This window comes from Bufo bufo, chromosome 7, assembly GCF_905171765.1.
Source record: "Bufo bufo chromosome 7, aBufBuf1.1, whole genome shotgun sequence".
NCBI classification, from domain to species: Eukaryota; Metazoa; Chordata; class Amphibia; order Anura; family Bufonidae; genus Bufo; species Bufo bufo.
In genome coordinates, this window is record NC_053395.1 from 35,380,986 (window position 1) to 35,408,682 (window position 27,697).

A 27,697-nucleotide genomic window follows, 5' to 3' on the forward strand; every position below is an offset into this window, starting at 1 on the left:
TAACTTCCGTTTTCTTTGCGGACCATATACGGAACGATTCATTTCAATGGGTCCGCAAAAAAAAAAATGAAGTTACTCTGTGTGCATTCCGTATTTCCGTTCCGCAAAAAGATAGAACATGTCCTATTATTGTCCGGATTACGGACAAGGATATGACTGTTCTATTAGGGGCCAGCTGTTCCGTTCCGCAAAATACGGAATGCACACGGACGTCATCCGTATTTTTTGCGGACCGCAAAATACATACTGTCGTGAGCATGAGGCCTAAATGAAATGCCTCCTCCGGCTGCTCAGGGGTTAGCACAGGCTGGTCTTAATACATCTCCCCCGTGTCTTTTTGTACTGGCGTTTTTGGTTTTGTTTTTTAACTAAAAAAAAAAACAAAAAACAAGGGACCAAAATCAGCCACCCCCCCCCAACCCAAAAAAAAAGAAAGCGTGGCAGCACCGTCACACCTTCATAGCACAAAATCATTACCAGCTGTAACGTTCAACCACTGCAATATCACAACACTAATAAAGGAGCCCTCCGAGCACAACAGACCGCGCTGTGCCTAGTGCAGGGAATAAGGAGGCGTAGCGCGACACAAAGAACATTACATAGAAAAGTCATGCTGCGCCACCTCCTCGGGCCCTGCCCTAGGCATATAGCGTGGTAACAATTTATCTGGTGGTTCCTTTAAGCCATCAACAATACTACTATTTGGGGAGCCGCAACGTTTCCAGCAGAATGTACGGCATTCGCTGGAAATCGAATATGACTGGATCGGCCAGCCAATACAAAACAGTGGGTAGCAAGCCAGTCTACCTCAGCCCGTCACTTTGCCCAATGGCTGCGGGATTACAAATGCATCAGTGTGAATCACGAAGATCAATCTACAAACAAAAGAAATAAAAACAAAACAAAAAACACACAGAGTAGAAAAATTGCGCTCTACAATGGTTTTACGTCATCACCAGCTGTGAAGGATTTGTGAGGACGGAAATTATTACAAACACGTGGATGCCACCTTGGTACATTTCAATATTTAAGGAAATCCTGAGATTCTTTACAAAGGCCATTAAAAAAAATGGAAAAAATTAAATAAAACATCCCACCGGAGAACGACAAGCGACAACTCCACAGGCGCTGACCACAATCCTCACAAGGACATGACGTCGGCAACATATAAATTATTACATATTGATATTCTGCTTTCATTTCTGGTTACCCAGAAAATAAACAAAAAATGTCTTAAAAAAAAATTTAACAAAAATAAATACAAAAAAAAAAAAAAGAAGCCCCTGTCACTTTCCTAAAGTGATGTTTATGAAGGGTCCGAGAAGATCCATAATTTAAACATAAAGTCCTATTGAGAATGAAATTAAGGAACCTCATCCAACGCAACGAGACATATTCCCTGGTACAACTACGACAAGGCCATAGTGTTGTGAACCTGCGTGTAACCTCTATGCGTCATGTCGGGGTGGGGTACGGAATCAAAGGCAATGCCTAACATCTGAATAGGCCGGGAAGGAACTGAGAAACGATATTAAGCGAGTCCCATAATGTCCCTCTCAGAACAGGCATCTAGTTCTCTCCACCGCTCGCTTTTCTGGATACTAGGACGCTGCGGAGAACGGTATGGACGCCGAGGACAAGTCGGCAGACTTCACAATGGTGATGACGCTGGTGGTGGCAACCTTGGTCGGGGTGATGGGGCCCCTGGCGACTGTGCGGGCGAAGGTCTGGAGGGCTTCGTACTTGGACCGTAGAGCATCCAGCTCAAGCTTCATGCTGGAGTTCTCTCGCGCCAGCTTGTCCACTTCTTGCTGCAACTCCACGCGCTGTCTCTCGAGCTCCTCTTTTTGGGTGACGCGCTTTACTCGGCAGCTGGCAGCGTAGCCGCGGTTTTTCAGTGTGCGCCTACGTTGCTTTAGGCGGATGATATCCTCTTTTGAGAGACCTCGGAGGTGCTGGTTTAGCTCCCGCACAGACATTGACACAAGCTCATCGTCGCTTAATACTGGGGCGTTCTCTCCCGCCTCCTTCTTTACCTGGAAGAAAGGCGACAGGTTACTACAGTGGCCCAGAGACATTTACCACATTACATAGGTAAGCGATCATCGATTATAAGCCGGTTCCACCTTTTTATTGTTTTGAAGCATCTAGGGATAGATGAAGAAGCTTTGAAAGTATTTTCATCCTATTAGCCGCTCTACAATATAGTATATTGAACAGGACGCTGTGCGCCAGGGCCCCTTTAAACGGCTGACTGGTGGGGGTGCTGGGAGTCAGACCACCACCAATCTGATACTGATGACCTATACTAAAGAGTCCTGGAAAAAAACATTTAAATATTAACCAGATTTCCCCTTTACGAATGAATCAGCCCACAAAATATTTGGTGAGACGGGAACTTCCATCACGATTAACGATGCGGATCGCTCCATGTAAAAGACAAAGTTCACGGCATAGGTTGTGGCAATTGACGTGAAGCAAATTTAGCATTTTTAGCCGTTTCCAGATTAAGGGAAAAAAAAAGAAACAGAAAATGACAAAACATGAACCAGGTTCTCTATAGCTTCTACTTCAGCTGCCAAAAGCAAAAAAACGTTGCCTATAAAAATATCACTAAACAATAAAAAACTGTGGAATTTCCTACACGGAGACTGGACCCTAAGCCGATGGCACGTCAGATAATTTATGGCGGCTGTTGCAAATAGAGATGTCTAGGGAAGACCACAAAGAGAAACTATTTTAACTAGAGTTGAACCAGAGGTGCTGCAGGTGATGGTGCCAACCTAAAAACGACCCCTGGGTGATGGAGCAGGAGGCCATCAGCACCCATCATCACGTAGCGGCTGGTTTAGATGGGATGAGAACGGGGGGGGGTCCACCTCTTTTCTGGTACCGCAACAATCCCATAAACCCCTTTAACATTTTATAGACCTGGCATTATACGGTTTGATATAAATAAGGAGGCGTCAAAATGGCATTTTTACATTTTTGCTGCAATCTTGCACAAATCGCAGCAAAGAAATGCATGTTGATTGCAACATATAGCTGTGTCTTGACAATATGAAGTCAGGAACGGCGCTCACAGCAGAGAATGGTCTGTTTGCTCTATGTAGTCTATACATGAAGTACGGCGCTATGGCTGCTGTGGCTCATAATGACCACTTGTACGGATAAGTGGGCCATAAACAATGTGTGGTATCCACATCCACAAAGGACGCGCTAGGAGATGTCATCTATAGTTGGCTTGGGTGGCAGTACTTATTCCAGAACATTATCTGGTCATATAGATCACGGCTATGTCATGCCCAGGCCCGGCCCTTAGGCGCTGATCACGGGGTGGGCAACCTGCAGCACTCCGGCTGTTGTGAAACTACAATTCCCAGCATGCTCCATTTATTTTTACGAGAGTTCTGAAGAGCAGGGCAAGTATGCATGCTGGGAGTTGTCGTTGCATAACAGCTGGAGGGCCACAGGTTGCCGACCCCTGCAGTAGAGTCCTCGTTCCAGGATGGCCAAGCCACGGCTATTTTTAAGTGGACACAGAGGAAGGATTACGAACCCCTCTGACTGATAAGGGGTCAGCCAGGTTTCCATTAGGGATTTGAGAACAGCACTGCAGACTGCTCTTCTTGCTTTTAAAAAAAAAATACTGGAAACCCTGACTAATGTGAACACAGTCCTCCTAGCATTAGTGCGACCTATTGTATTCAAAAGCCTAATGCTGTAATTGACCAAAGCCAAAGCCCATTATGCTTATAACAGAAGAGGTTCACCAAAATGATAATGAATGTATGGCTGATGGTTCATCATCAAATGCTAGGTAATCGCTTATGGCTATTTTGGATAGACATGTACATCTATCCAGATCAATGAACTCATACTTTGGGGGAGGACCATAAAAACACACTGATGTTTGCTTCAAGGTTTCTCTTAAAAGGTATCTGTCAGCAGTTTTGTCCCTATGACACTGGCTGACCTGTTGCATATGCACTTGGCAGCTGGAAGGCATCCGTGTTGGTCCCATGTTCATATGTGCCCGCACTGCTGAGAAAAGGGATGTTTTATTATATGCAAATGATCCTCTAGGAGCAACGGGGGCGTTACCATTACACCTAGAGGCTCTGCTTTCTCTACAACTGATGCCCTCTGCACTTTGACAAGACCAGGTGTGATAACGTCCTCACACCCAGCCCTGTCAAAGTGTAAAGAGTGCAGCAGTTGGAGATAACAGAGCCTCTAGGTGTAATGGTAACGCCCCCGTTGCTCCTAGAGGCTCATTTGCATATATTACAACTTCATTTTTCTCAGCAATGAGGGCACATATGAACATGGGACCAACATAGAGGTGAAAATGCCCCAGGGTCTAATGGGGCAAATACTAATGAGCGCTTCCATTATGGAAACACTCATTAGTACCGGAGGACCGGGAAGCGGTGAAGGCTCTGTACTCACCGCTTCCTGGTCCTGTGCTGTGGCTGCGCACAGTGAGAGGGCGCCCTGTGAGCGTCAGATGTCACAGCACAGCCAACGGTAGGAGGAAGTAGATCGCGCTTGAGTAGAGGAGCGTCGGCGTCCGGAGCAGGAGAGGTAAGTGGATAGAGGTCGCACTACGTTTTTTGCAGAAGAGTAAAAATACTTCTCTGACCATTTTTAAGGAGTATTTTTACCCGAGGAGGAGTACGAAAGTTACGGTAGTTCAAATACATAATACGTAGGCCTACACTTGTTCAAATCTGCGTTTGGAGCCTCTATTTCAGATTATGTCGGAAGACCACACAAAAAAAGCCTTGCATGCGGCACTTTGTTGTCCGGTAAAAAGAAAGGATCCCGTACAGAAACTAACGGATCCCATCATAGTTGGTAGAGTCTGTTCAGTTTCTTCCCTGTGGGGTGACAGGAGGAGGGGGGAAGCAAAGTCACTAGTGGTGTGACAGGAGGAGGGGGAGAAGCAAAGTCACTAGTGGGGTGACAGGAGAAGGGGGGAAGCAAAGTCACTAGTGGGGTGACAGGAGGGGGGGGGAAGCAAAGTCACTAGTGGGGTGACAGGAGGAGGGGGGAAGCAAAGTCACTAGTGGGGTGACAGGAGAAGGGGGGAAGCAAAGTCACTAGTGGGGTGACAGGAGGAGGGGGGAAGCAAAGTCACTAGTGGGGTGACAGGAGAAGGGGGGAAGCAAAGTCACTAGTGGGGTGACAGGAGGAGGGGGGGAAGCAAAGTCACTAGTGGGGTGACAGGAGAAGGGGGGGAAGCAAAGTCACTAGTGGGGTGACAGGAGGAGGGGGGGAAGCAAAGTCACTAGTGGGGTGACAGGAGGAGGGGGGAAGAAAAGTCACTAGTGGAGTGACAGGAGGAGGGGGAAGCAAAGTCACTAGTGGGGTGACAGGAGGAGGGGGGAAGCAAAGTCACTAGTGGGGGTGACAGGAGGAGGGGGGGAAGCAAAGTCACTAGTGGGGTGACAGGAGGAGGGGGGAAGCAAAGTCACTAGTGGGGTGACAGGAGGAGGGGGGAAGCAAAGTCACTAGTGGGGTGACAAGAGGAGGGGGGAAGCAAAGTCACTAGTGGGGTGACAAGAGGAGGGGGGAAGCAAAGTCACTAGTGGGGTGACAGGAGGAGGGGGAGCAGGGTCACTAGTGGGGTGACAGGAGGAGGGGGGAGCAGGGTCACTAGTGGGGTGACAGCAGAAGGTGGGAGCAGGGTCACTAGTGGGGTGACAGCAGAAGGTGGGAGCAGGGTCACTAGTGGGGTGACAGCAGAAGGTGGGAGCAGGGTCACTAGTGGGGTGAATCCTGTTAGATTTTCTGTCTCCCCTTCTTGTATTTCTGTAGGTCATGTCCTCATCATACCTATTCTGCACACCTAGAGACTACGCTCCTCATTATCCTGCAGCCGGAGGGGGGTGCTAGTTATGGGGTGATGGCAAGGTGGACAGGACGACAACTCTCCCACCCCCCTCTACCCGGGGGCAACACATGCCTGGGGGCAGCTCTTCTCTCAGACCAGTCATATGAGTCCGCGGCTCCTTACCTCTCCAGCGACCCCGTCATGTTTCCTGGGGTCCTCAGACAGCGCGCCCCACTCTCCTTACAACAGCCACCCCGGAGCCAGCCCCTCCTCCTTCCAGCTCCCGCCGGCTTCCCCTGCTGCAGGACCTGTAAAGCTCCGGCGTGCGCCTATACAAACCAATAACAAAGCTCCTTGCTGTAAGGAGCTTTGCTATTGGTTATTTGAGGCACAGGCAGCATCGCTGCGCTGCCCGTGCCGTTCACAGCGCTCACGACTGTGGGGGAAAAAGTCTAAGGCGCATTGGTATGCCTTAGACTTTTTCAGGGAGAACAGGCTTGTACAGGCGTTAATTGCGACCTTTGTAAGTGGATTTTTTATTTTATATGCTCTGTGGCATGGGGGCTGATATGAGAGACAATGGGGCTCTTATCTGAGGTCTGATTGGGGGGGGGGGGGGGTCATTCACATTGGGGTCTGATCTGAGGTCATAGGTGGTCTGACCTGAGGTCTAATGAAAAAATTTTTTTTCCTCCTCTAAAACCTAGGTGCGTCTTATGGGCCAGTATGTCTTATAGGGTGAAAAAATACGGTAAATGAAAAAATAAAATGGGGAGTTTCTTACCTTTAATGCCTTGTTTGGTTTGAGATTAGTCGTCATAACCTGTAAACAATCACCAGGACAGAACGGTGCAGAAAAAGCAGCTAAAAAAGAAAAATGTAAAAATACTTAAAAGCATTATAAAAATCTTCACTCTACTTAATGTGCATATATTCATAATTCATGTAATATAGATAAAAAACTAAAACAAACAACAACCCACAAGATCCCTTACAAACGGCCTTACCATGGAGGTATACAAGGAAGTGGATCACCCAAAACAATAACTTTTAGCAAATGTCAAGGAACCTAAACGGTATCTAGAGAGGTGTTGGGAGATCTAGTAAATCTGACCAGTAAGCACATATTAAAACCAGCAGCTGCTCGGTGCAGGGGCCATCCGGAGAGAGCGCAGAATCAGAGGTCGGGAGCCTCCCTCCTGGCAATCAAATAAAACGGCACCGGAACCGGATTCGTGCCTCCACACGATATGACAAAAAAATAAAATAAAAATCACGCACTGCTTATTACAAACCCCGGCATTTAAATCATTGATGAAAAGAAAATGTGGCTGAGACACTACAGATTTCCCAAGGATGGTTGCCATGGAAACCATGAAAAAACAGCCAACTTGGAGACTGTAACCATGGAGACAAACGACGATGAAGAAGGGGGAAAAAAAAAAAAAAAACATAAAAGTCCAAGTGTGCAGATGACTCAAGGGCAAGTCCAACAAAGACGGCAGAAAAAGAAAAAAAGAGCGAACCGTCTCATTGATGGCGCTGGAGGAGGACGTGTTGGGAAGAGAACCGCTGGAAAGATAAAAGCAAGGCATCCTGGGCGCTCACCGTTGTAGGAATTAGATCAAGACGGCTCAAAAACTGGAAAGGAGCGTGGGGGGAAAAAAAGTGGCCTATGACGTCTTATTTCAATATTATTAACACCCCTATAATGATGACTTTTTTTGTCACTAGTTTAAGCCAAAAGGATTAGCCTGGAGCAAGGTACAGCTCGTTTCACTCGCCTTGGTCATGATAGGCTTCAGAAATTCATAAAAGAAACCGTAAAAAAAAATAAAAAAGGGAATGAAGAAAGTCATTACTAACTCACACGACGCTCGCAGTTGGCTGCCCGGCGATATCTCGTAGTGAAAGGAAGAGGTCACAACCAACAGCGCACGCTTTAATGAAGAAGGAGGACTATTTCTATCGCGTCTCATTCTACCGGGAGGGAAGATATCTCATCGAAGCAATCTCTTTCAGATATTCGCCCTAGACAGGGGAGGGGTCGGATAAGGCGCTGGCCATCCTGCACTTACCAGAAAAGGGAAACCACTTGAGATTGAAGCTTCCAAAAAAAAAGGAGCGCCATCCTTCTTTTTGATAGGGCCAATGCGCTCTTGCAATAGATTTGATAATCAATGTTTAGGCTCATGCACAGGACAGTAGGTAATTTGCGGTCCGCCAAAAAATACCAATGACGTACCGAGTGCATTCCTTGTCCGTGATGCGGACAATAATAGGACATGTTCTAATTTTTGCGGAACGGGCCACACGGACGAGTAACTTTTGCGGACCCATTGAAATGAACGGTTTCGCAAAAAAAAACAAAAAAAAGTAACGTAACGGACATAGAAAGAAAATACGTTCATGTGCATGAGCCCTTAACTTCTATAGTAAAAACACACAACCTTGAAAAAAGTACGATCTGCTATCTCCGTCCATTCCAATCATGTGCAATGCATTGCCCCAGCATACCAAGATAAAAACAAAACAACTTTTTAAAAACCTCCATAAAAAAAATAAAAAAAAGTTTCCTTGCGCCATACCTGGCTGTTACTAACTAGCATCACTGGAGGGTCTGGATGTTATAAATTGGCGGCTCCTGTGGTCGGCACTGGGGTCCTGACCAAGGACGACATCTGCATGGAGTTTGGAGCGTGGGGAGGACATACAAATAGATGGACAGTGAGCAGCAATATTCTGTAAAGCGCTATATAAGTGAATAAAATGTATTAAAAGATTACGCAAGCGTCAGGCCTGCGACTCTACTACTCGTGTCCTCCTCACGCTCTATTATCAAAAAATGGGGGAAATAAAGAAATATAATAATAATAATAATAATAATAATAATAATAACGCAAATCCAGCCATGCCGGACTCTGCGTTCTCACCTGGTACTGAGCGCGGTGCTTAAGTGTAAATATGCTGGAGGAGGCCCTGCTCCCTGTAAAGACATTGCCTGCGTACACCCCACCAGCTCGCACAGAAGGGAAGCCACACTGAGGGAGGCCCTCTCGCTGGTGTGACATAGCAATGCCGTGACTCATCGGCTGTTTACAGGCTTTGCAGAGCTCGCATCCCACAGACAGACCAACACTCCCCCCGACTCCCACGTGCTTGTGGCTAAAAAACTATAGTAGTACCATAAGGAAAGTCCCCCCCCCCCTCCTAAATTTGTATTTATAACTCTGCACATGGGAAGCCTGATGCAGCAGCAGTTTATTTATTTATTTATGTTATTTTTTGTATTTTGTTTTTTTTTTTGCACAAAAAGTACCAAGTGGAATAAAAACAAATAATATTATTATAGGAAAAAAAACGTAATCCAAACCCAATGACAAAAATGAAACATTCCCTGAGGCGTGGAGGTGTAACCGTTTCTGTGGGGAAAACAAGGAAACGAAAAGAAAAGTTGGAACGGCTTAAGAATAAGAAGATGATGCGGTTAGAAAAAAAAAAATAATAATTTGAACATTGCCAAATCTAGAGAAATCTATGGTTCCAGGCTCTGCACCAGCAAGGTTTTGGAGGGGAATTATATAGCGGACGTAGCGCGTTTTCATGCCAGTCTAGCTTAGGGGAATTTTACAAGACGCACAGTAAACAACCTCCAGGACAATCTGCTAGTCACGCTGCTGGACGCTGACTTGGTGTCTGTGAGCAAAGTTTGTTTTTTGGTTTTATGCACATAGCTGTATAATGTATGACCTGTAAGCTGCACAGAGCCAGAACGCTGCATCCGAACTCTTAAAGGGGTTATACGGCTTCCACCTCCAGGGGGGATCGACTTGTAATAAAGAATAAATGGTGACTTACCAAGGGGGTCCTGCGCCGCAGCTTAGGTTTTTCCCGACTGCAGCAGAGTAGTTCAAATTGACAGCAAGTCACCTCTGCAGCCAATCCCTGGACTCAGAGGTGACTGAAGCGGACAGTGATTGGCTACAGCGGTCACATTTTGTCAACGTGACATCACCTCTGCAGCTGGGAAAACAAGAGCCCTGCCGGACAGAACCGCCATGGCGGCGCGGGATCTGTCAGGTAAGTAATCGTCTATTCTTTATTACGGGTCCACTGGAAAAAGGACAATCCCTTTAAGGCAGGGCTTGACAAATTTCCTTGGAATCTAGGAGCCAGCTAAAAAAAGTTAGGAGACGTTTTTTTTTTTAACCTTATAAAGCCATATTTCAGCGACAAAAATAACATATAAAAGAAGTCTAGAACCAAACAACATGGGCATTAACAAGAAAATATTATGATGTGACACCAGATTATTTATATGAAATAGATCATTTTTTTTCACTTGGCTTTTTGTGGCCATGATTATTATTATTATTTTTTTTAAAGCACTGCACCCCTTCTGGTTAGTAACCCTGATGTGTATCTTTACACAAACGTTTGCCTCTCGATTTTTTCGCCCAATTAACTTTCTAAGAAGCCAAAGTAGATGAAAAATAAACCCGCAAAATCAGTGAATCAACTTGCACGTGTCACATCGGACTAATAAGTGACGTCTCCTTGTGGGCCCCCTCTCCCCGTGGCTGCCCTGTGCCAAATAACATGACCCATGAAGGATAGCGGCAGCACCGCACCCCAGTCACCATAAAACCAGTTCACAACATTATGACATTTCTCCATGGTGAAAAATCTATCAGATGTTTGTGGGAAATGCGTTGGTTTTTCACCCAAACTATTTGCAGAGGGTGACATCATGCTCGGTTTCCGATGATGAAGATGACTGGACAAAATGAGTATTTCCCCAATCAATGCTCCAACTTTTGCCAGTTTTGTTTTGTCTGCGCTGCCGTAACAGCAGCCAAGTTACAAACGCCGCACGTTGCCTCCTTCCGTGGAGATGCGACACCCCCTCTGCTGGAATACGAATGTGTTACCTTATTAATATAACTAACACATCAGGACTTTGCCGCCCGCGTATTAGGGCATGTCAGAAGAAGGATTTTGGGGCGCAGATTGAGCTAAAAATGGGACCCCGAACATGCGCTGAAATCGCCTCCCACGTTATTAATAGGAGGCAGAGCCACCAGCTTCACGTGGCCAAGTATTTTGCCACTCCGCAACGGACCCCCTCACAAAGCCGCAGTGGGAGTATGCTCGCGGTTTTAGCGCCAATCAAATGGAGCTAAAAATAACAGTATTCTAGCGGATCTGCTATAGGGTTAATTCCATTGTGAGGTACCAGTGCCAAAGAACGAGGATGCCTGTACATTTTAGGCGGGGTCATAACAAACCGTGAGCAAAACCCGGCGCCACATGGAAACTGCAGCACAGCCTCCTATTGAGAAACAATGACAGGTGGCTTCAGCCAAGTTACACTGAAAACTGCCTCAAAATCCGACATCTGAACATAACCCACCTGCTGCAATATTTCCCGTAACTGAAATGGGGCAAGCGGAAACCCGTGTGCTCAGCTGCCCCCAATCAAACGAATGGAAACTGATTTTCAGAAGCAGAAAGTCCTCAAAACAGGAACGTATGGAGCCTGTCTGGCAGTGTGGGGAGCCAAGAGGCTCCATACTAGAGACCTGCATAACCTCCACATTCAAGGCTCCGCCGAGCGCAGGATACCAGATGCAGTTTGTGGATCCAGCCCCCACTCATCGTTCGGGTGCACAGAGCTAAAGGACTGCATACATAGTGTTTTCAGTGGGGCAAGTTCTATGGGGACCTCCACGACTCTCCCCAAACATTATTAGCGGTTGATCCATTTGCCGGTCTCAGGAGATCACCACCACTGGCTCTTCTCTCCCCCCACTGAAAGCACATACTGTTCATACATATATGGGGGAGTCAGGGGAGACTGAGGGTATATGGCACCTCAAGATATGTAGAATCGGCCCTCATGTGTAAGGTAAGGGTCGGCTCCTACCTGCGCCGTCCCTCCCCGTCTCCATCTGACATCTCCCAAGCCGCTCACCTCGTCCTGCAGTCGCAGAGTCACAGTTCTGAGGAGGAGCAGACGCGCCGCAGCGATGAGGAGCCCGAGCGGTACGACGAGGACAGCCTGAGCCAGTAGCGGTCCTCTTCACTGTAGTCTGGGGCGGGACTAGTAGACGCGGACTCCTGCATGACGCCGCGTCTACTCTAAACTTAAAGTGATACTGCGCCCGGCTGCTGGGCCTATTTTCAAGCAGGGGCAAATACCCAGGCGCCAGGACAAAATTCATGATCGCCATGGCGACCTGGGATTTGTCAAGCCCTGCCGGCCGGGCCCGTGCTATGGACCGCAAATTGCGGTCCACAATGCACGGGCACCAACCGTAGGATCCATTCACTTGAATGGGGTTCACGATCCGCAACGCAAAAAAAATGCGCATGCACAATTTAATATTTTTTTTTTTAAAGTGCGGAGGCATGGACAGAAAACCCACGGAAGAACTCCGTAGTGCTTCTGCGCCGCACCATACCTTCCTGATTGCGGACCCATTCAAGTGAATGGGTCCGCATCCGTGATGCGGTGCACAAAGGGCCGGTGCCCGGTGTATATTGCGGATCCGCTATGTGCAAGCCGCAATACATGGGGATCTACTATGTGCAAGCCAACAATGGTGGTGTGCACGAGCCCTAATACAGAGACATACAGAGGTTTTGCTGTCTGATTATGTAAAAGAGAGAAAAAAAATTAATAATAAAAGACCAAAACTGTGCAATGTTCACGGCAGGCAGTAGAAGGTCGCTTTCACACAGTCTGCGTTTTGGTCAGGGATTTCCATCAGTGATTATGAGCCAAAACCAGGACTGGAGCCTCACGGAGATAAGGTATAATGGAAAGATCTGCACCTGTTTTGGCTCCGATCACTGATGGAAATCACTGACCAAACACTGACTGTGTGAAAGAGGCCTTACAGCAGGCATGGCCAACCTGCGGCTCTCCAGCTGTTGTAAAACTACAACTCCCACCATGCCCTGCTGCAGGCTGATAGCTTTAGGCAGTCTAAGCATGGTGGGAGTTGTAGTTTTGCAACAGCTGGAGAGCCGCAGGTTGGCCATGCCTGCCTTAGGCTGGGTTCACACTTGAGCGTTTTACAGCGCGTTCAAACGCGCTGTAAAACGCTCAACACATGAAAACCAATAGCTTCCCTATGGCCCTGGTTCTCACTTGAGCGTTTTACAGCGCGTTTGAACGCGCTGAAAACGCCCCTACGCTCAAACAAGTTCTTGAGCTTCTTTGGGGCGTTTTTGACGCGCGTTTGTGGCCATAGGACACTGCAGTCAATCACACAAAACGCGCGTCACACGCGCGTTTACTATTGCAAAAATGCGCACAAAAACGCGCGTTTAAACGCGCATATCAAATACGCTCAGGTCTGAACCAGCCTTAGAGGGAGTTAGGCACGGCCACACGGGATCGGACTTCTGCTGCTGAATTTCAGTAATGGAAATTCAGCGTTGAGTTTTTTCTGAAGTCTACGGCCTCATGCACACGAACGGAGATGCGAAACGGAAGCACGGATCGAACCCCATGGAAAGTGTTACGTGGCGTTTCTGTCCATGCCTCCGCACCGCAAAAAAAAAAATAGAACTTGTTCTATTTTTTTTCGGTGCGGACGGATCACGGACCTATTCTAGTTGAATGGGTTCTCGACTCTCTCCCCGGCCGCCCACACAGACGTTGCCCGTGCATTGGGGACGCAAATTGCGGCCCCCAATGCACAGAACGGATGCACAACATTCGTGTGCAAGAGGCTTAAGGGGAAAACACTATACATAAGGCGCGCAGCCGCACAAACAACGACATGCTGCGGATCATGGCAGGTGTACACAAGATTTGGCAAATCTCCTTCACGCTGCGGGTACTGTATTACGCTGAGGTTTTTCTGCAAAATATTCTGTTCAGAAAAAAATACGCGCAACCACCATAGTGTGCAGTTACCCTAATAGGGGTTAGCCTGGGACTGCAGAAAAAGGCATCACCCCCCACCCCCCCCCCCCCATAAACAGCACCACTCTTCTCCACTGGCTGTCTCTGGTATTGCATCTCATCCCCTTTCAAGTGAATGACGCTGACCACCAATGCCAGACACGGTCCGTGGAGGGGGTTGAGAAGAATTGTTTTCTTTAATCTGGACTTTAATCTTTTTCACAACAGAAGAGGTCTTTTTGGGCATGGAAATGCCATTTAACCCTTTCATGTTTCTTCCTCAGTAAATTCTGTGAAGTGAGGAAAGTAATAATAATAAAAAAAAGAAAAAAAAAAAAGGAGAGTTGAAAGAAAAAAAGAAACGGCAGAGGAATTCTGACAGCTCCAGAGGAAGCACTGGGACATACTTCTCCGCTGACTCACGGCTGGACCTGGCCAATAAAGAGAAGCTCGCTGCAGTAAAGAGGCATAGAAGGGAAAACACTGGAATATAATGGAAAGACATAAGAGGAAAGAGAGATGATATAATACTAAAGGACTTTGGGGGGAAAATCAACCGACGGTTCAGAAAAATATTCAAAGTCATAAACTAATCAAAGGCGAAGAATCCATAAGTTTTACGCCACAATACGGCACACAAAACGTGTGGTTTTTCCATGTGGATTCCTGTGCGGAAAAACCGCAGTGTATACAGTACCAGCAAAGTGTATGAGATTACACTAAATGATTTTTTCCGTGTGGAAATTGATTTCAAATTAAAAAGCCTGTCCATTATGTTTGGGGTTTTAGGGTACTTTCACACTAGCGGTTTTCTTTTCCTGCGCTGAGTTCCGTTCCTAGGGGCTCTATACCGGAAAAGAACTGATCAGGCATATCCCCATGCATTCTGAATGGAGAGTAATCCGTTCAGGATGCATCAGGATGTCTTCAGTTCAGTCATTTTGACTGATCAGGCAAAAGATAAACCGCAGCATGCTACAGTTTTATCTCTGGCGAAAAAAACCTGAAGACTTGCCTGAATGCCGGATCCGGCATTTTTTTCCATAGGAATGTATTAGTGCTGGATCTGGCATTAAAATTGCTGCATTGATGGATCCAGTATTCGGTCTGCGCATACCTTTAAAAAATAAAAAATAGATCTGTTTTGCCTGATGACACTGGAAAAACGGATCTGGTATTGAAATGCATTTTTCAGACTGATCAGGATCCTGAGCAGTCTGAAAAATGCCATGCGTTTGCATACAGTTTGCCTGATTAGACAGGCAGTTCAGGCAACGGAAGTGCCTGCCGGAATCAAACAACGCAAGTGTGCCCTTAGGTTACTTTCATACTTGCGGCAGAGTCGCCGGAACTGCCTGCCGGATCCAGCAAAACGTATGCCAACCGATGGCATTTGTAAGACTGATCAGTCTTAAAAATGCCTGGTCAGAAAAATGCATTGAATGCGTTTACGTAGCGCAGCAAGTCTAATGTATTTCATGTCGGCTTGTTGCTTTAGCGGCAGCTTTCTGAGCATTTACTAGCCGGTCCGATATTATAAGGGCTCATACACACGAACATGTGCCGCCCATTGGGGACCACAATGCACAGGCACCATCGGTGTGGCCTGCGCTAACGGATGCAGCCCTATTCAATTTGAATGGATCCGCAATAAAATAGAGCATGTTCTATTTTTTCCGAAATGCCACGGAAGCGTTCCATAGTGCTTCCCTGGTCTTCCGTTCTGTATCTCCCGGATGGCGAACCCACTGAAGTGAACGGGCCAATGCCCATATATTGCATACCCGCTGTTTGCGGCCGGCAATACGGGCACGGCCGGCACACGTTGGTTTGCACAAGTCCTAAAGCAGGGGTGCACAACCTTTTTCTGGTTGGGGGCCACACTGTCAGACTGAAGGAATCCCAAGGGCTGAAAATAAAGGTTAAAGGGGTATTGCCAACTGAAATATTGTATTTATGGCGTATTGTACTTACAGTATATACTATAAATGCCAGGACTCTCATCTAATGGGAGAATACATGAAAAATGCATGTGAGCAGCCACAAGACATAGACATACATGTCTGTCACCAGATGGTTGGGGGGGGTCGCACAGAATGATATTGAGGGCTGCACCCCTGTCCTAAAGCAACTGGAAAGAAAAAAAAGGAAAGAAAAAGAAACGCAAAAACAAATAAGAGCGTAGAAATATATGCAAGATCAGGCTTACATCTGGGTGGCTTACGTTTTCAATTCTGGCACAAAGTCATGCGGCAGTGACTGAGTTTGGCAGGGTCCTGGGTGACCCCTTCCATCAGACACAGGCAGTGGCCTCTATGCCAGGTGCACCCAGTACCGTTACCTACTATCTTCACCATGCAAGGACTGGGCAAGCACAATCCACTGCCCAATGCAAAGGGCACAGCGGCCCATCGGGTTCATCTGTCGGTTACCTCTGTCCACAGCACAAGGCGGATGAGATCGGATCCCGTCAAGCACAGTATGAATCACTTACGATATCCCACTAAGACACCCTGGCAACTTGAGTAACATTTAGAGGGAGGTAAATGTTGAAATCACCTCTCCTATGTGACAGTCACATTCATGTGACATCGGTGTGTGACAGCATCTTTTCCAGGAAGCCCTGGAGCTCTGTTGCTGCCGCTTTGTTAGTAAAGCTACTTTCACGCTAGCGGTTTTTTTCAGATCCGTCATGGATCTGCAAAAACACTTCCGTTACAATAATACAACTGCATGCATCAGTCATAGACGGATCCGGTTGTATTATGTCTTCTATAGCCATACGTCTTGAACACCGTTGAAAGTCAATGGGGAACGGGTCCATTTTCTATTGTGCCAGAGAAAACGTCAGACGGACACCAAAACCCTGCAAGCAGCGTTTTGTTGTCCGCCTCCAGAGCGGAAAGGAAACTGATCGGAGGCAAACTGATGCATTCTGAGCGGATCCTTATCCTTTTAGAAAGCATTAGGGCAAAACTGATCCGTTTTGGACCGCCTGTGAGAGCCCTGAACGGATCTCGCAAACGGAAAGCCAAAACGCCAGTGTGAAAGTAGCCTTGTGCTGCACCATGAACATTGTAAATTTAAAGTGCCAAAAAACGGAACTGTTTTTCATTACCACACCAAAGAAATAAAAGTTATTGTCATCAATATGTTTTATGTACCCCAAAACTGTGGCGCTAAAAAATACAATTTGCACAGCAAAGAAAAAAACACAAAGCTCTCAAATGGCTAGATTGACAAATAAAAATAAAGTTGATAATGGCGAGATTATTTTTTGGTTTGGCCAAATCGCCCGGCAGTAAGTGTGGAAAAATAGAAGAAGTCAGAAGTCTGGCTTAAAGGGAAATGCCGGCAGGAAGGTCATGTATATGACAGAGGGGGAGACGCCGAGCTCTGCCAGGCATACATTAGGTTTATATGATTTCTCAGAGCCGATCCCGGCAGGACTCCTAGGAGAGCCAGTGAGAGTCCTGATGACCCCGCCCACCCAGGATGAGTGACAGCCTTCAGTCTATACACTCTGAGGGCTCCTGCAGACGGCCGTTGTCCAGACTTTCCCTGCAGGGGTGAACGGCCAATGAGGCGAGGCGATTGCCTCAGGCAGCACCAGGTAACGACAAGTAGGGGGCAGCGGAAAGGCCTCGGAAAAGGGGTGCTTTCATTTGTCGCACAATATGTAATGTTTTCCAAGTATGCCTTTAACAGTAAAGCCTCATGCAGACGTACGCGGAACACGGTCCCCGAGATACCGGACTGGCATTGTAGGAGCGCACAGCATCATAGCAACCAATGACGCTGTGCGCTCCTACAATGCCAGTCCGGTATCTCACGTACCGTGTTCCACGGACGTCTGCATGAGGCTTTAAGGCTGGAGGAAGGTGGTTGAGTTGAGAATTTGGCATGGCGGAGGTGGATTGTCATTTCAGTTTTCTCCTCAGACAGCAGAAAGGCTAGATGCGCCCTGATTTGGTCCAGTAAACTTGAAAGGGTCCGTGGATCCATCTGCACCGCAAAAAAGTTGTGCATACACTGCTTTTTTGCGGTACAGAGGCACAGAGAGAAACCCCACAGAAGCACTCCGTAGAGCTTCCGTTCTGCACCGCACCTTCCAGATCTGTGACGCGGTGTAAAAAACGGCCAGGGCTCTCCTAGGTTTCCTGCCGGGATGTACTCTGTTACTTTTAAAGGATACAAGAGATCACCTGACAGGTTTCGCTTTAAATACTCAGTGCCACAAGGCGGCCGGCACATGACTGCGCGGTTGCTGTAACCTTAATAAACGCCTATTCTTGTGTTTTGAACTAAGCTACTAACTATATCACCTTTATCTGTAAATAGCTCAGACAGAATAAAGGTCAGAACTGCTGCCGCATTCCCCTGCCAGCACGAGCACAACAATCCATGCAGACTGCTCTCCTGGACAAATTCCAGAACCTCCTCGGACACCGACGGCTACGTTTTTGGAGCCACTTCTTGGTTTGTTTGACGACTGAAGTTATTTCGACCATAGTCACTTACCTGTAACTTCATAAGACTTCCGACACGTCTAATATTTATACTGGAAGCTGATCCCCCCCCCCCTTCCTTCATGATCACTATAAAGCCTCATTCACACTTCAGTGTTCGGTCAGTCATTTCCATCAGTGATTTTGAGCCAAAACCAGGTGCGGCTCTAAACACAGAACAGGAGCAGATCTTTCCCTAATACCTTATGTCTGTGCGGGCTCCAGTCCTGGTTTTGGCTCATAATCACTGATGGAAATCACTGACCAAAACACTGAGGTGTGAATGAGGCTTAAAGGGGTTGTCCGGGTTCAGAGCTGAACCCGGACATACCTCCATTCTCTCCCAGACCGTTCCCCTGACTTAATCATCACAGCAGTCCATGCTCCGATGCTCTCCTTTGCCCTGCGCTAAATCTCACAGGGCAAAGGCATTTTCAGGAGATCCGGTGACGAACCAGGCTCTCCATGGGGCCGCCAGGAAGCTGAGTGACGTCACTGATGGGCGGGCTTTAACGCTGCCCTAGCCAGTCAAATGGCTAGAGCAGCGCTAAAGAACGCCAATCAGAGCCGGTGACATCACCGAACACACTTCCGGACGGAAGCTTCCACCAACAAAAGAGCATGAGATGCTCCGATGCTAACATCAGGGGGGCTGCCTGGGTGAAAATATGGGTATGTCCGGGTTCAGCTCTGAACCCGGACAACCCCTTTAAGGATGAGGCAGCAAGCCTAAATGAGACCTCTGCCCTGTCTGCGTTTTGTCAGCTCTCCTGTAAATACAGCTTGTAGAGACTGCACAACCAGAAGAGATGCAGCCAGACGATCAGTTGGGGTCTCCACACCCAGACCCTCCACCCGATTAAATATTCCAACCTGAAATAGTTACAATGTAAAGGGGTGCTCTGCTTTCTGCTAGAAGGGCTCCTCTGAAAATAAGTGGATCACAGGGTGTCCTGCTGCGAGGATCCCTAATGATAGACTCTATTCTGCAGGGAAACCTGGCAGCGAGTGCTCAATGTCATTGCAGCGCCACCACAGGGGAAATGAAGCATTACATGGTGAAATCGATAGGCTGTTCCGGGTACTGCGGAGCGACACGCTTTTCCTTTTTATGGCCGCTGTCAGCTGTGTTTCATTGATGGAGGCCTTCTATATAAGCCATATTAGGGCATAAGGACGTCATAAAAGGGGGTCCCACAACCAGGACCTCCTCTATAAGGGTCCATTCAGACGCCTGTAAGTGTTTTGTGGTCCAGAAATTGCATATCCGTTAAACACGTATACCGGCCATGTGCATTCTGCGGACCACACATGGCCGGCCCTATGATAGAAATGCCTATCCTGTCCTTGATTGCGGACAAGAATAGGACATGTTTTATCTTTTTTGTGATGCCGCGGAACAGGACTACAGAGGCGGACAGCACACAGTGTGCTGTCCACATCTGTTGTGGCCCTATTGAAATGAATGGGTTCGCACCCGTACCCTTACACCTAGGAGACACTGCTCTCTCTGCAAGATCCTCTAGGTGTAATGGTAACGTCCCCGTTGCTCCTAGAGGCTCATTTGCATATATTAAAACATAATTTGTAGATTGTAAGTCTGTAGTATGTATGTGCACCCCTTATCATATGTACAGCGCCATGGAATGAATGGCGCTTTAATAATTAATAAATAATAATTTTTCTGAGAAATGCGGGCAAATATGAACATGGGACCAACACAGATGTCTTCAGCTGCCGTGCGCACATGTAACAGGTCAGACAGTGTCATAGGGACAAAACTGCTGACAGATGCCCTTTAATATCCGAGAGAAGCCGGCCCCTCTAAGTGCAGCACGCTGCGCGGTTTCGTCCAGTAAAATGCTGGGCTCCTGGATGGAAACCTGAGGGACCCCATTAAAGCTGATGAGCTCCGTACGTTTCCTTCCGATGACGAATCCAGTGCTGCATTTTTCTGCTTCGTTAGAGGAACATTTAGTGCAAATATGAGCGCAGCCTTATTCCGGTCAGTGATTTCCATCAGTGATTTTGAGCCAAAACCAGGTGCGGCTCTAAACACAGAACAGGAGCAGATCTTTCCCTTATACCTTATGTCTGTGGAGGCTCCAAATCAGTGACGGAAATCATTGACCAAAACACTGATGTGTGAAAGAGGCAATAAGCCCCATTCACACGTCCATGTTCAAATCCGTGAGCAGGTGGTCAGTGATGCGTCCGTGAAGGATCCGTGTTGGGTCCGTGTGTCCGTTTTTTGCTGTCCGTGTTTCGCCGACACTGAACAGCTGTAAAATAATTTTCAAAGCATCTCTTCTTAATGATCCGTGAAACACGGATGCAACCCGGATTGCAGCCGTGGTTTTCACGGACCCATAGACTATAATGGACGTGATGGATCCGTTAACAAGGACGAAATAGAGCGTGCATCCGTGCTGAAAACACTGACCCACGGACCGTGCTAAAAAGCACCGATGTCTGAATACACACATTAAAGTGAATGGGAACGTGTGCGGTTCGTGCACATGTCCGTGAAACACTGACGTCTGAATGAGGCTTTAGTACGCGTTTTTTTTTCTTCTATACAAAAACTACATTCACAATCTTACGTGCATTTAGGTAACATCAGAGAAATGCGAAGTACTAGCCCAGCCGTATAGCTCAGGCATGCTCAACCTGCGGCCCTCCAGCTGTTGCAAAACTACAACTCCCAGCATGCCCGAACAGCCTACAGCAGGGCATTGTTGGAGTTTTACAACAGCTGGAGGGCCGCAGGTTGAGCATGCCTGGTATAGCTTACACACGACTACTACCAGGACAGGCACATGGAATTGCACTTGATAAACTGTCCATTAGGGTCCATTCACACGTGCGTATGTGTTTTGCCGATCCGCAAAAAACGGACTGCACATCGCCGGCACTCTCATAGAAAAAGCAATTTTTTGTCCGCAATTACAGACAAGAATAGGACATGTTCCATTTTTTTGCGGATCCGGAAGTGCGGACAGCACATTACAGCCCCATTGAAAATAAACGGGTCCGCATCTGTTCCGCAAAAATTGCAGAACGGATGCGGACCCATTTTGCGGACGTGCGAATGGACCCTTACTTAGATCTCCTATTTGCACCTCTATCGAGAGGAAGCTATAAACCCTGCAGCAATGCGCTTTTACGCTCCAGGAACCCCGAGGTCCACGCCGTGACACAGGTGGTAGACCGTCACGTCGGACACACGCTGGAGTCCACGGGGGCTGCGGAAAACAAGGTCTGACCTGTTGCCGCCGGATTAACGCTTTTATTTTTGTATATGATCGATCATCGTAAAGTTCTAGTTGCCATGGAAACAGGGCTTGGAGCATTAATGGACGTATGGCTGTGACAGCGGTGTCACCGGGGAAGGATTTGCAGCAGCATACCACAAAAAGATAAAACATAAACGTAAAAAAAATGTAAAGTAACGGGAAGGAAAAAAAAATATGATGTGACCTTTAACGTCACCTACAGGGAACCGAATTGTGAGCCCAAAGGGGGAAAAGAAAAAACAAAAAAGCATGGGCGTGGTACAAAAATGTGTGACTAAGCTTTATGTGCAGAGAACTGAGTCATCAGCCGGTGTCCGCACCTCGCACCGCCGACCTTTATACAAGGAAAATGCTGATTAGTCACCTTTGCCGGGGAGGACGACCGTTAATATTAAATGTGCACGCTTTAACCCGTTAACCGCCACAACAAAGTGCTTGCCGAGGGGCGAGTGAGGGGGACGCAGTGTCCCATGACGAAGAAAATGTCAGGCATGGAATGCCTAAAAATAGTGGGACTGGGGGGGGGGGGGGGGGGGGGTAATAATGATTAAGAGGGTGCGGGGCTTGTGAGACCCAGATCTGACAGGTGACAATTATTATAATAATCCTCACTCGTAAATGATCGGTTCAACCAAAACCTCAAAAATTGGTCCCCTGTGCTGCAAGATCACCATCCTCAATCATCCTATATGTAATATAGTCCTTCTGCGGGAGAAACAACCTTACAGATTGCACGGCTACCAATCTGATACTTTGTGTCTCGCAGATAAGCGGCGCCAGATACAGAGAAATACTACATTCCTTTGGTATAGTATTACTAAGGCCTTGTTTGTGAATCCGGCACAGAGCAGCCTGCCAGATCCCAACTGACTGCAATGGAGTCCGGCAGTGATCCGCTGGGTTTCGGCTGGAATAGAACCAGCATGGCCGGCCCTGTGAGATCCGGCAGACGGCTCTGTGCCAGAACAGGAACCACAAACGGAGATGTGAACGGAGCCCAAGGGAGTCAGGGCGGAGAGGTGATGGCAGACATTAGATGAGATTTGGATGTCAGGTGCCCGATCCCTTGGTCAACAGAACAGAAAACCCAAAAAAATCGACCACAACAAAAACTTCAGGATACTCAGCGAAATGATCCAAATGAAAATACGCTCCCAGATTTTCTTCCAACTCAAACTGACCCCATACCAACCCCAGAGCAGCGGATGTGGAGAATCCGGGAGGCAAGTCTCCTGCAGAACTGTCCAGTACAGGCTTCTTTCCTACTCCCACGAGAAATATTCTGTGTATGGCTGGCCTAAAGAGCAGCTGTCAGCATGATCAACCCTATCAAACCAGGCATATAACCTGGTAGGGATGATCATGCTGAAATGAGGGTCCATTCACACGTCCGTTGTTTCTTTCCTGATCTGTTCCGTTTTTTGCGGAACAGATCTGGACCAGTTCTGTACCCATTCATTTTCAATGGGTCCTGAAAAAAAAAAATCAGACATTGAGCTGTCCGATTTTTTTTTCAGGACCCATTGAAAATGAATGGGTACAGAACTGGTCCAGATCTGTTCCGCAAAAAACGGAACAGATCAGGAAAGAAACAACGGACGTGTGAATGGACCCTAAAAACGATACCCTGATTATGTATTTCTGTTATCCCATTCCCGATATGTATGAGATTACTGGAGTCCCGGGCCGAGCCCTCTGAGCACCAGTTAGTGACACCCCTACAGCTTTTGTCCTCCCACACTTTCCCCATCTAGCCCTGTCTTCTTGAGCCTGTTCCGTGTCTCCTGGTCTTGGCGTCCTGCTCAGTTGGAGCGCACTGCTTTAGGGCGCAGGCTCAGATCCACTGCGCAAGTGTCAAGATCAGGAGGCACTAGAGCTTTAGGTGTGTTACTACCTAGTGCTCCGAGGGCTAGGGCCCGGACACTCGGTGCTCCGGTAAGCTCATTTACATATCAATAACAACCGGCTTTTCTCTGGAATGGGATAACAGGAATACATAATCAGGGTCTATAGTCTTTGTCAGCATGATCAACCCTATCAGGTTATATGCCTGGTTTAATAAGGTTGATGATGCTGACAGATGCTATGTACACCTACAAAACCATTTTTTTTATTTTTATTGAATCGTCCAAAATAAAAAATAAAGTCTTCATTACAAAATGTTCTACCATTTTGTGTCTACAGCTGCGATGTCTCTATGGTAACAGACTACAAAGAAACCCTGTGTAGTCTGATCCCCCGTTCACGTTCTCTTTGGTCACCAACTAATATGTCTAGTGTAAGCCAAGAAGAAATGGTTAACCATGGAAGGTAGCGTGACCGCGCGATCAGACTGTCGCCGTGGAGACACACAGGACTGCATGGCCGCTGTAGACACAAGAGCAGGATAGTTTTAATGAAAACCATCAGCAGTGTTGCTTCTCTTTCTATTCTCGATACACTGGAGGTGTAATAATAATAATAATAATAATAAAAAATAATACTAGTTACAAAGGCGCACGTAGCTTTCATTGCTCTGCTACTCCTCTATTGAAAGGGATTGTCCCACAAAAAATATTCGACAGTTTTCAAACCAGCACCTGGGTCTGAACAGTTTCGGAATCGCACGTAATTAAAAATGTATTATAGCCACTGAGTTCGGCTACATGCACACGACGGTTGTGCGTTTTGCGATCCGCAAAAAACACAGATGGCGTTGCGGAACGGCACGGACAGCCTTTAATATAACTGCCTATTCTTGTCCGCAAAGCGCGGACAAGAATAGGACAGGTTATATTTTTTTGGCGGGGCCGCGGAACGGAGCAACGGATGCGGACAGCACACGGAGTGCTGTCCGCATCTTTTGCGGCCCCACTGAAGTGAATGGGTCCGCACCCGAGCCGCCAATACTGTGGCTCGGATGCCGACCAAAACAACGGTCGTGTGCATGAGGCCTTATTCAATTGATGTTATCTGTATAGCGCCACCTGCTGTCTGTTCTCTTTCTAATTTCTCTCTACTGCTCAGTGAGGTGGATGCACATGCTCAGTTGCATCCTTCAACTGCCGCTACCTCTAAAAGGACACGCCCCCGTGATCTGCTAGCGGGATATAAATCGAGCAGAGTACCTGGAACAATGAATGGGGAGATCTCTGGATCCATGTGAGGTACAGGGCTGGTTCTAGGTTTTCTGGACATTGTCATGTACTGCATGATGTCCGATTTTCATGGGATAACCTATTTAAAGGAGACTTCTCTGCTCCAGAAAATTACACTGATCAAGAAGCGAACCTCCCTGTGTGTGCACGGAGCAGGTCTCTGAGGTATGGCCCACTCATATCTGGCATTTATGGTATAGCCTAGCGATATGCCATTCATTTCTGAGACAGGTCAACCCCTTTAAATGGGTTTTCTGAGATTTCTGGCCTAACAGATTGGCAGAGGTCAGACTCCTGGCACCACTATCAGTTAAAGGGGTATTCCAGTAAGATTAAGTTATACCATAACCATAGGATAGGGGACAACGATTAGATTGGTGGAGGGCCTACCACTGGAACCACCACGATCATGAGAACGGGGGTCCCGTATCCCTTGCAGCCCCCCCTGAAAGGAACGGATGTGGGATCTGCCGCTCCATTCATTTCTATGGGAGTCCCGAAGATTGCCAAGCACAACGCTCAATCCCTTAGAAATGAATGGAGCGGCCGCACGCATGCCTGACAGGCTGCAGGGCCCCCATTCTCGTCATCAGTGGGACCTCCACCGATCTAATAGTTATCCCCTATGCCAGGGATCAGCAACCTTCGGCACTCCAGCTGTTGTGAAACTACAACTCCCAGCATGCTCCTTTCACTTCTGTGAGAGTTCAGAGAACAACCAAGCAAGTGTGCATGATGGGAGATGTAGTTTCACAACACCTGGAGTGCCGGAGGTTGCTGACCCCTGCTGTGGATAGAGGATAACAATCTAACCGGAATACTCCTTTAACTGGTTCCACCTGTGAAGCTCCAGCACCGGAGATACTGCAGAACGGCTGATCGGTTCTGTGCCAGGAGTCGGACCCCCGCCAATCTGCATAAGGATCAGCTGTCAATAGAAGCGTCCGGAGAAGCAGACCACCCTTTACCAGACTGCCCGCTTGGCCTTGGTGAGGCTGGTATACCTCCGTGCACCCCTACTCCATACGCAAACATCACACACAAATAAAGCATAGGGCGCAATGATGGGCGGTTTTTAACATCGTCCAGTGAATGTCTAGGCGTGGGCATAGGTCGGAGGCACCCATGTGCAGAACGCAGAGGAAACCCAGTGTGAACAGGCCCTAATGCTCACACATTTCAAGGGCTACTCTGACATTTTAAGAAAAAAGGTTGAAAGTGGGCAGAAACTGTACATGTATAATACTGTTACCTGTCTGACAGACGTTTTTTGTATTTGAAAAGCCCCTGGTGTTCTGCACTGAAACATGCCCTTCTCCAGCTGTTAAAGAACTACAACACCCAGCAAGCTCAGGCTGTTTGCTGCAGTCAGCTAGGAGTCGTAGTTCCAGCAGACTGCAGAGCTGTGGTCAGCACCTCGCTGTGTGGAGAGCAGCTCCTCCGGTACCGCACATGGCCCGCTGTCATGGCCCCTCCATGCTGAGGCCTACTCCCCACCTGTCATGCCTGAGGCCTGGGAGACCCCGACCACTCGGCGCTCACACCGGTCACTCACACACACACGACAGTGAGACGCAGTTACCGGAACTCCAGCCCGCTCGGTCCCGGCTCACTGGGCTCCCCGCCGGCAGCTTACCTGCTAGGGGTGCCGGGGGCGCGCCTGACACTTCTCACCGCCGCCACCACAACAACAACGGCCAGCTCCGCCGAAACGCACTCCACTTCCGGGAACTCTCGGTCACAGCTGACGTCATCGTGACGTCGCCACGACCTCACTCCCCCCTCCTGCGTTATCCATTCATTCGAAAGACAGGGGTGACGTCATGGGAAGGGTCACGTGCTCGTGTCAGGACAGTAGAGCGGCTTGTCCTCCCTATAGAGATATAGCCTTCGGGGATTAATTATATTTCTTCCTTTATTCTTGCGTCCTATTAGTCTTTATTATTATTACTAATGTAAGCTAGCGTGGTTGCTCATAGCAACCAATCAGATTCCAGCTTTTATTTTCCGGTAACAGAATGAGAAACGTCATGTGATTGGATGCTATGGGCAACCAATAAGATTCCAGCTTTCATTTTTCAGTAACAGAATGAGAAACGTCATGTGATTGGTTGCTATGGGCAACCGATCAGATATTCCAGTTTTCATTTTTCGGTAACAGAAAGAAAACCGTCATGTGATTGGTTGCTATGGGCAACCATGGTTTTTGTTTTTTGTCCACCCCCCCCCCCACTTTTTCTTTCTGTTACTTGTACTTGAAAATGAAACCTGGAATCTGTGGGCATCCCAAAGTGTCTTCTAAAAAGATGAGGCCTTAGTTCATTGATCTCCAGCCTGTGGCTCCAGCTGTTACAAAGATACAACTCCCATCATGCTCCCTATAGTTTTGCAACAGCTGGAGAGTCACAGGTAGGTGAACATTGCCTTAGAGCAGGGTTCAGCAACCTGGGGCACTCCAGTTGCAGTGAAACTACAACTCCCAGCATGCACACTTACTCGGGTGTTCTTGTAAGGCTACTTTCACACTTGCGTTCGGGGTTCAGCTTGTGAGTTCCCTTTGAAGGCTCTCACAAGCGGCCCCGAACGCATCCGTACTGCCCCAATGCCAGACATCCCAACCTGCAAAAACTCATTTCAGGGAGCTGCACTTCTCATTTCAGGGAGGTTTTCTTTTTCTTTTTTTCACAAACTTTTTATTACATTTTCCAAACATAAGCAGTATCTGCACACTTTGCTCTATGGTGTGGAGGACTGGGCTCATTACCCTGTCCCAAATTATCCTATTTATATATATGATTAAAGCATCCAGGGGGTGTGAATTTAACACTGGGGTAAATAATATAATTAAAATGGAGGGTTAAATGTGTAAATGTATTTTCAAAAAAATGCATCTCTCTCAATAGTTCTATAGCTACTGAATGAGACAGAAGAAGGGATGCCTTTAACATATATATCTCCTTGAGAAGCCAATTTGACCCTAAAGGGTTAATTCAACCTGT

General features: G+C 47.5%; 1 protein-coding gene across 3 annotated transcripts; it reads right to left on the bottom strand.

Moving 5' to 3' along the window:
- Positions 1–447: 447 nt before the first annotated feature.
- On the bottom strand, positions 448–26,229 carry MAFK (MAF bZIP transcription factor K). Of its 3 annotated transcripts, none has more exons than XM_040441059.1 (3): positions 25,951–26,229; positions 6,624–6,703; positions 448–2,036 (listed from the first exon to the last, which is right to left on the bottom strand). In XM_040441059.1, exons 2-3 carry the CDS (start codon positions 6,657–6,659, stop codon positions 1,602–1,604), a joined length of 471 nt encoding a protein of 156 aa, XP_040296993.1. In that variant the 5' UTR covers positions 6,660–6,703; positions 25,951–26,229; the 3' UTR covers positions 448–1,601. The 3 variants fall into 3 exon arrangements, with proteins under 3 accessions (XP_040296993.1, XP_040296994.1, XP_040296992.1); XM_040441060.1 differs by lacking the exon at positions 25,951–26,229 and adding an exon at positions 8,773–8,865; XM_040441058.1 differs by lacking the exon at positions 25,951–26,229 and adding an exon at positions 8,290–8,597.
- Between the last annotated feature and the right edge of the window lie 1,468 nt (positions 26,230–27,697).

Excerpts from the sequence above, each read along its gene's own strand:
- MAFK (XM_040441058.1), bottom strand. The coding sequence starts at position 8,425 with ATGGCGCAAGGAAACTTTTTTTTATTTTTTTTATGGAGGTTTTTAAAA. Across the intron at positions 6,704-8,289 it reads CAGATCGTACTTTTTTCAAG|CTGCTTTTTCTGCACCGTTC; the intron begins GTTGTGTGTTTT and ends TTTCTTTTTTAG. Across the intron at positions 2,037-6,623 it reads AACCAAACAAGGCATTAAAG|GTAAAGAAGGAGGCGGGAGA; the intron begins GTAAGAAACTCC and ends CCTTTCTTCCAG.